Source organism: Callorhinus ursinus, unplaced genomic scaffold (genome assembly GCF_003265705.2).
Source record: "Callorhinus ursinus isolate GAN/ISIS: 27379988/994484 unplaced genomic scaffold, GSC_fseal_2.0 scaffold6, whole genome shotgun sequence".
Classification (NCBI taxonomy): Eukaryota; Metazoa; Chordata; class Mammalia; order Carnivora; family Otariidae; genus Callorhinus; species Callorhinus ursinus.
Window position 1 is genome coordinate 45,042,683 of NW_027397068.1, and position 9,653 is coordinate 45,052,335.

The following is a 9,653-nucleotide window of genomic DNA, read 5'->3' on the forward strand; positions in this document are numbered from 1 at the left end:
CCTTGTTTCATTTTCCCCTCCCTTCCCCTATGATCCTCTGTCTTGTTTCTCAAATTCCTCATATCAGCGAGATCATATGATAATTATCTTTCTCTGATTGACTTATTTTGCTTAGCATAATACCCTCTAGTTCCATCCACATTGCTGCAAATGGCAAGATTTCATTTTTTGATGGCTGCATAATATTCCATTGGATATATATACCACATCTTCTTTATTCAGTCATCTGTTGATGGACATCTAGGCTCTTTCCATAGTTTGGCTATTGTTGACATTGTTGCTATAAACATTGGGGGGCAGGTGCCCCTTCGGATCACACTACCTTTGATCTTTGGGGTAAATACCCAGTAGTGCACTTGCTGGGTTGTATGGTAGCTCTATTTTCAACTTTTGGAGGAACCTCCATACTGTTTTCCAGAGTGGCTGCACCAGCTTGCATTCCCACCAACAGTGTAGGAGGGTTCCCCTTTCTCCACATCCTTGCCAACATCTGTTGTTTCCTGACTTGCTAATTTTAGCCATTCTGACTGGTGTGAGGTGGTATCTCATTGCAACTCTAGTTTTTCAAAAGGATATCTTCATTTCCCAAACATGTTTAAAAATCTATTAGCTATTTATTTTTTAGTAACTTTTTCTCAATGAAAAAAGAAAAAAAAATTTACCATGATAAGGCCTTTGACAAAGCACCAGGAAATACTGGTGTCTGACAGAGGTTAGTTCCAAGCCATGAACCACTGATTTAAGCTTTATTAAAATTGTATTTGTTCCCAGCTTGGTTTCACTTAGATATGCTTTCATTTCTCTCAGGCTATAGTCTATTACTCTATTACTAATATATTTTTTCTGTAATTTCCTCCCTTCCGAGTTCAAGAAAAATGTTAACCCCAAATCAGATGAATTTCTGAAAGCTAGTATACAGATCTAATAGGAGGAATGAGGCACACTCTTCCCTTGCAGGAGAAAGGGGTTCGAGTGCCAGCAAGCGCACTTAGGCATTCAGATGAAAAACAAAGTTATTCTCAAGGATTACAGTTTGTCAGAAGAGTTGGCAGTTTTTTGAAAGCCTATTCTATCCTTGAGACCAAGAAAAGCTACACCTCCGCCCAGAGTTTCTTAATGGCCAGACTAAACTACCATAGTTGACCTCCGTTTAAGGTCAGCTTAAAACGGGCATAAAAGAATCTGACATTTCTTCCTGATGCTTTACCATTTTCTTCAACATGTAGCTGGCAAAACATAAAGCACAGTAGTACAATTAAAAAAAATGTAAAGTTAGGATTTTAGACCCTGAAGCCCAATTAAATATATTTTTTCTTTAGACCTCACCCCTGCTTTCAATCCACCCTCTACCTCAGGTGTGAGCTCTCTAAGAGATAAGGCACAGAAGTGCATTTTAAGAGCTGAGACTGACTCGTACTCAAGTTCAAATTCCTCTGTGGTAAATATGGTGGGAACGCATTCAGTCAAGTAGCTTCTATACACATGGTACAACCAACTGGAGCCTTTATGGTTTTACTGCTACTTCTTGACAGAGTAAGTGTTCTTTTTCTTCTCATGTTTGCTTTTTCTGAATGTCTCATCACTTAAAAAGGCACTTTTATCCATCTGCACACTCAAAGAAAAGGGCACAAAGATTTGACAAAAGCACCATGAGACAAAATTAAGGTTATGAAAGTGCTTAAAAAAATCCCACTTTTCCCCAGCAATTAGGGAATAGACAGCAAAAGAGGGAAGAACAAAGTAAGTTAAAATATTACCACTGTTTGTATATTCTATTATATATTTTGAATAAAATCTTCCATGCATACCTACTCTTTCATGACAACTGATTTTTTCTTAATATTGGAATGCATGTTTAAAATGCACACTAGCAATGAAGTCAAGATATTTCTGAGGAATCAGGGAAGGCTGCATATCATTGTTTAAAATAAGCAGTATTCTGAGTTAATAATCATCTGACTTACACCATTTCCCTGGACAGGGATAAATAAAACGAATTAAACCCACTTTACAGGCATCCTTCACAATCACATGTCAACTTTAGGTTTATCAAAAGAATGAATAAACTGCTAATAAGTAAATGGACGAATGCAAATATGCATGCCTTAGCTTTTGGAATTCCCTTTTTTCCACAGTTTCTGGTGAAACTGTCCGCGTTCCTTCTTTCTAGCTCTCTCGGAAGGCCAGTAAGGATGTGTTCCTGGTATTCTATAGTGACACCTAAAAGGAATTCCCTATTTATTTTTTAAAGATTTTATTTATTTATTTGAGAGAGAGCGAGTGCATGGGTGTGCACGCACGGGGGAAGGGGCAGAGGGAGAGAGAGAGAGGGAGAGAATCTCAAGCAGACCCCACATGGACCCTGAAGCCCGACCAGGGCTCGATCTCATGACCCTGAGATCATGACCTGAGTCAAAATCAAGAGTTGGACGCTTAACTGACTGAGCCGCCCAGTCGCCCAGGGAATTCCCAATTTTTAAAGTGCCATTGGTAATGACTAGGTTATATGGATTTTAGGTGCTTTCTTGCAATCACTGTATGAAATGATTTGTCCCTGACATATCACATTGGCTACAAACCACTATTTTTAAAGATATTATTCCCAAGGTAAAATAAAAATCTAACATCAGCTCAGACACTATTTGCTGCAGGGAACAGATTACCCAGAAGTAGTGATTTCCATAAAGACTTTTTTTTTCTCCGGGGTGCCTAGGTGGCTCAGTCAGTTAAGCAGCTGCCTTCAGCTCAGGTCATGATCCTGGAGTCCCAGGATCGAGGCCCACATTGGGCTCCCCCCTCAGCGGGGAGTCTGCTTTTCCTTCTGACCCTCCCCCCCATGCTCTCTCTTTCCCACTCTCTTTCTCAAATAAATACATAAAATCTTAAAAAAAAAAGTGCTTAAAAAAAAGACTTTTGTTTTTTCAAACATAAATATCTGGGGTTAAGGAGTTCTAGCAATCGGTAATTCAAAAGCTCAGCGCCGTTTGGGCTTGGAGTTGGCTTATTTGTTTTCCTTGACTTTCCCTTCTTTTTAGCCAGTTTTGCTCTCCATTTTGTTTATTTATTTATTTATTTATTTTTTAAGATTTTATTTATTTGAGAGAGAGAATGAGACAGAAAGAGAGCATGAGAGGGGGGAGGGTCAGAGGGAGAAGCAGACTCCCCGCTGAGCAGGGAGTCCGATGCGGGACTCGATCCCGGGACTCCAGGATCATGACCTGAGCCAAAGGCAGTCGCTTAACCAACTGAGCCACCCAGGCGCCCCTTGCTCTCAATTTTAATATCACAACTAATATCACAACTTTACAAAACAATGCCCCAAGATAAGAAAGATGGGTTGAAGATTGTTCTTGCCATCTCTCTTTTATAAATCAGAAAGGAACCAATTTGTTAGAACACCCGACAGAAGACAGATCCTTAGATCTCCCTGACCAAAACTGAGTGACATACACAAGCCTAAAGCAATCACTGGCCAGGTGCATTGGATTTGTTTGGATCAGTGGTTCTCAAAGTGTGGTCCCCAGAGCATCAGCATCAGCAGTAAACTTGTTAGAAATGCACATTCTTGGGCCCCTCCCCAGGCCTACTGATACAGAAGCTCTGGAGTTAAGGATCAGCAATCTCCTTAACAAGCCCTCCAGATGATTCTACTAACGCTCAAGTTTGAGGACTGCTCATTTGAACCCATCTGATTCATCCCCTCAGTCTGAGCTCACCTTTCTTGAGCAGCTAAGGGACACATTCTCCTCAAGGTTTTTGCACGTGTTCCTTCTGCCTTGTGTGATCTTTCCCCACATGGGTTACTCCCTTGCGTCCTTGACCTTACCAGGGAGTCTTTCTCTGATAACTGTATGTGAAATAGTTATGGCCTAGACACGTGCCCCAGAATTTCCAGCCCCCCACCCTCCCTTACGGCTTTATCTCTCTCCAAAGAAGGTATCACCATCTGACATATCACATTTATTTTGTCTGGTCTGTTTCCTCTACTGGAATTTAAGTTCCACGGAAGTAAGGTCTTTGTTCTCTTTATTTCACTGCTTTATCCCCAGGGCCTAGCACATTGTGTGGTAATTTATGGACATGAACTAAATACTTGCTAAATGAATGATTAGAATACTGATATCCAAATGAAAGTGGAAGAAGTCAAAGAATGGCTAATGGGTAGACAAACAACAGTCTGCCAAAGCAAACTATTTACAAATGGAGATTTGGAATAAAATCCACTCGTGACTCGGAATTTAAGCGTTTGTCATAATATAAAATAAAGCCTTCTTTTATTAACTTAAAGTAAACCCCTCCTTTTTACCTCAAATACTATGTTAAAATAAATTTACATATATTGTGCACATTTTTATGTTCTACCAAATGTGATAGCTTTTATCAGTGGAAATGTGACTTTTTTTGGGAAAATAAACAGATTCAAACAACATAGAAACTTGCATTAAAATTAAATTTTAACCAGTTTTCTTTCAAAAATCCAGAAATTCAGATGAGGGAGAAATTGGACACAGCCAAAATAGTTTCAAAATTTAAGCTACTTATATAAACAGATTAAAACACTTTCAATTTCTCAAACTGCTGGTTTTCTTTTTCAGTTTTATTTTAAGGAAATACTCAATATTTGAATTTCTTATCCATCCTTGCTTTACATTGAGAATAATTTTATGTAAATGAATAAATACATGGGTCCATAAATGATTTTTTTATATGGAGAGAAAATTTTTAAATGACATAACATACTAAATATTATTGAACAAGAGAAAATAAAAATTCAATCGAAATGCATCTCTTGTTAATTAATTTATTTTTAGATTTTTATTTATTTATTTGAGACAGAGACAGCCAGAGAGAGCACAAGCAGGGGAAGCAGCAGAGGGAGAGGGAGAAGCAGGCTCCCTGCTCAGCAGGGAGCCCAACGTAGGACTCCATCCCAGGACCCTGGGATCATGACCTGAGCCGAAGGCAGACGCTCAACCGACTGAGCCACCCGGACCCCCCTCTTGTTAGTTTAATATGGATACAGCATATTTCCAGAAGTACTTTTTGAAAATTCTTTTGAGTAAATTTTGTTATAATTTATATATTTGCATAAATTGGTATGTTTAAATCTTACCATAGAGGTGTTACTCATGAAGATAATTTCTTTAAGAAAGGAATAGTTATTGCTCTATAAATTATTTATGGCAACAGAGCACAAGATCTTAGCTACTAATTTGCAAATAATTGTGTGTGCATGTGTTTATGTGTGTATATATGGATTTAGAGAACTGTTATATGTAAAAGGGCAGACAGCAAACTAGATTAAACAACCTAAAACACTTTCTTTTCAGCGGAGGTTAGAGAGACTTGCATCTAAGCATGCTGAGTGTGCAAGTTGCATAGTGTTCCCACCTCACTGCACAAGTGACTTCCCAGTGTTGTCCTTCCTCCTTGATGTACTGCAAAAATCTTTCCCGAAACTTATTCTCCTTAAACTGCTTTTCCAAGATACAGCTGGTTAAAGTCCTTTTCATAGGTCTGCAACAATTCTAGTTTGGGGTCTGCTACCTTATAAATGGAATGACTTTCATGTTTCTCATGATAATTTGGATCAGCCCATCCATTTCATTCCTGACACATGGCTTCTCAATGACTTCTTACCTACACACGAGTCAGAGGGCAGCACCACTGATCTTAACTGCAATCAGAACACCTCTTCTCTCGTCTCATAACATGTGTTCACATCATCTTCATTTTAGACATCATAACCTTGATTATTTACTTCATACTTTTTTTTTAATGATCAAGCCAATGTCTATATCCTCTTTATGTGTTGGCCATCATAAGGAATGAGTTCCAGTAGGGCAGGAAACAATACATACTGGAAATTTTTTAGAACAATTCTCACATGTCAAAAAATTTTCAAAATCATCGTGCTACTCTAGTATGTATGCTAATTGTTCTTGGCTTTTATATTCTCTCACATTCCCACAAGAATTGGCAGTCCCCTAAATTAGTACAGTGCACACATTTTTTTATTTTTAAAGTAGGCTCCACACCCATTGTGGGATTTGAACTCACAACCCTGAGATCAAGAGTCATATGTTCTACCAACCGAGCCAGGCAGGGACCTCTACACACATTTTAAGTATATAGTTTAATGGGTTTTTACCTGTATGTATTCTTATGATATACTGAGCCACTCCTTGCCCAGAGGGTTCCTTCATGCCTCTTCCTCATATGGTTATGCCATTTTGACTATTAAGTCTGTCTTCAACATGTTCTGTGAGAAACTTTTTTATTTTCATACCAAAAATTTTATTCCAAAGCTGACTAATACTGGTATGGTGTTAGTGCAAAACGCAGTCAGGCAATAAATTGATTTTAAACTAAAAAGTGTGGTTTTTCATAAATGGAAAAGTGCTAAATGTTCAGAGAAGGAATTAAATTAAAAAACTTACTTTTTTCCAAGTAATCTCTATCACAGAAATTCAGTTTTGTTTTTATACATATTTCTTTCATAACTACGTAACACAAATTACACCCTTATCCAGCTTTGATTTCCATGCTGTAGTTACCCATGGTCAACTGTGGTCCAGCAACATGATCCACTTTCTGACTTATTGTCAGAAGGTCAGTAGTAGCCTACTATTGTTCACCTCACTTCATCTCATCAAAAAGGCTTTATCAAAGCCACATCATTCCAAGAATGAGAAGGGTGAGTACAGTAAGATATTTTGAGAAAAAGAGAGAGGGGTCACAGTCACATAACTTTTGTTACAGTATATTGTTATAACTATTCTATTTTGTAATGATATTGTTGATAATCTCTTACTGTGCTTATTTTATAAATTAAACTTTATCATAAGTATGCACGGACAGGAAAAACGATAGTCTATATATAGGGTTTGGTACTATCTGTGGTTTCAAGCATCCACTGGGGGTCCTGGAATGTTATCCTCCACAGACCAGGGTGGACTACAGTATGTCCTTCTGAAGTAAGGTACACAATGATTGTAATAATTATGATGATGATAAAAATGGCAATTAACTTTTATGTGATAGTCACACTATACCAGGCATTATTGAAGAATTTCATATACATAAACTATTTTATTCCTCACAATAACAGTAAGACAAGGAGTAATATTATTTTGAGGATGATGGGTAAATAATTTGCCAACAATGAAGTGAGGGGCAAAGTCAGGATTTGAACCCAGATAGTCCAGGGTCAGAGTCCTTTTTTCTCACTCATTAAACCACACTGTCAAACTGAGACTCAGAAAAATAGCATGGATAGATTACTAGACAAAGCAGAAACTACCACAAATGAACTCCTTCTTACCACCTCTTGGTTTCTGGCAGATATTGTATGCCACATGGTAAGTTCAATTTCCATAATCTCACCTCCCCTACAGTCTAAATATCATGTGATATTCGTCATTATAATTTTATATGTACTGAGACAGGGATAAAATGACATTTGAAACAGCTTGTGTAAATGCAAATAATTCAATAACCAAATAAGAAAATTTAAAATTTTAGAATCATTTATAGCTTTCTTTTCTCAGCTATAGATATGTAGAATGACCATACCTAAAGAGCTTCTTGGAGGATGATGCAAGACCATTTTGTATATCTGGCTCTATTTTAAATCTGGAAAAACATAGGTGATATATATCTAAATGTCTTCTGCCATTATCTTCTAAAAATTCCAGCTCTGATTTTTTGATCTACAAGCTAAGCTTTTAAAATAAAATAAATGCCTATCCATTATACGTTTATCTGTATATATTTTCTCATCCCATCATTAAGAATTGCTTAATTTTTAAAATTATGAGGAATCTTAGTATTTGAATTGAAAAAAGGTGTGTTTTTTTTCTCTTCTGTGAAGCTTTTTTTATTTATTACTTCTTATGAGTCAAGGGAAAAGTCTTTCTTTATTGCCTTTACAAATCATGAGTAAAACACAAATGCTTAATTGAGCAGATTGATGATTAAATGGAGAAAAATGATGAAAGGAAAGATGCCAGCATAAACAGAATATGGCCATTCATTTCTACCCCAAATGAATCAACTACTGCTCATGAATGTGGGTTTAATACTAATTTTGGCAGAAACTACCCAGAGCACCAACCCTCTGCGGAGTCCCACGTCCGCACGGGGACAGCTTTTTCCTGTTTCTTTTGCTAGAATACACCAAATAGCTCTCTCTCTCTCGTTGGCACAAAGAACTCTTAAATGGATTATAAACATAGTGAATTCAGGAGACTTTCTCACACCTGAACTCCAAATACTCATTCAAAGATGAAAATGTTTCCCCCTAAAGAAACTAGGCAACTAAACTATAATATGCAATGTCAGCAGGATTACCCTGGTCATCAGCCATCACAGATCTAATTTCTTGGCATCAAGGGCACTAAAACAATTTTTTTAAGTTAAAAAAAAAGGTAAAGTAGCTTCAACTGAATTGCACGACTCATGAAGGTAAGGAGTGGTCTCCACATCTCTGCTTGCATGACTCATGAAGATAAAGAGCGGTCTCCACATCTCTGCTCTTACATATGCACAGACTAGCTCAGTTCCTATTTATGTCTGATTGTCTACCACAGAAAGTAACAGAGGTTTTTAAACAAGCAACTTGCTATTTTAAGCTGATATTGTTGAGCTTTTCCTAATATATTGATTGATCAGCAGCATAAGACCTTTCAGACACTAAATGGCAGAAATACACCCTTCTAAGGTTTTCTAAATCCTTCCTATCCTCATAACAGGATTCCTCCAGTCAAGTACTAGAGGGTGGAAAGTAGCACCCCATTAGGTGCTAAAGACACCCAAGTGAGTCAGAGAACTTGGCCAGCAGTTTAACTGGGCCCTACACAAATACTCTGTAATAGAAGTGCCAATTTAATTAGCCCTGAAGCAGGAAACAAAGCTCTTTCATTTTACAAAGCTGGAGAATGGAATCTCAAGGAAAAAAAAAAAAGGCAAACCTCTTACCTTTTGTGGCAATTCGTACGCACTGGGTTTTAGTTTCCTGATGGAGTGAAACATGAAAGAGAGCAGTCAGTGTATAGACAATGTTTCCTATTTCATAATCCTGGCTTATAAATGAGGTTTATGAAGAGCAGAATTGCAATATCAAGGAAACTCTTTTTTTTTTTTTAAATAAAAATCTGAAGTAAGAACTTGTAAAAATGTTTCAGTATTTTCTAAAAATTCAGATGTCTGTTTTCATGTTATAATCAAACAGGCTCTCTTGTCTGGGACAAATAGTAAAAGCACTGTATTTGTACTTATCATACTTTTTAAACAATTAGAAAGAAAAATGTGTTTGCAAAGCTAATACAAATCAGACCCAGACACCAACTTCATTCTCACCACATAGCTGTAGACTCAGACCAAAGCTGAACATCCCTTACTCTCACTTGGATCCCAGCACGACTACCGAGCTAAATGACAGTAGTGAGAGAGATCATCCAAAAGTTGCATCACAGCTGTAGTATGATACATCTGTTCTTTTTTTCTTTTTTAATTTCGCTGTTAGGGGTTAAAGATTTCTCATTGAGACTATTTTCCTACTCTTGCTAGACAGATGGAATTGAGGAAGGGTTAAGTTGAAATGGGAAAAGACAAAGATTTCAGGTCCTTCCTTCCTTCCTTCCTGTCTTCCT

General features: G+C 37.4%; 1 protein-coding gene across 5 annotated transcripts in view; it reads right to left on the reverse strand.

The window, feature by feature from the left end:
- Window positions 1-9,653, reverse strand: part of PTPRK (protein tyrosine phosphatase receptor type K) — a 552,323-nt gene that overhangs the window by 84,426 nt on the left and 458,244 nt on the right. For all 5 annotated transcript variants that reach the window (XM_025865334.2, XM_073893909.1, XM_073893908.1 and 2 more), the window contains exon 13: window positions 8,980-9,016. In XM_025865334.2, the coding sequence (XP_025721119.1) occupies window positions 8,980-9,016 (37 nt within the window). The remainder of the gene's footprint in view (window positions 1-8,979; window positions 9,017-9,653) is intronic.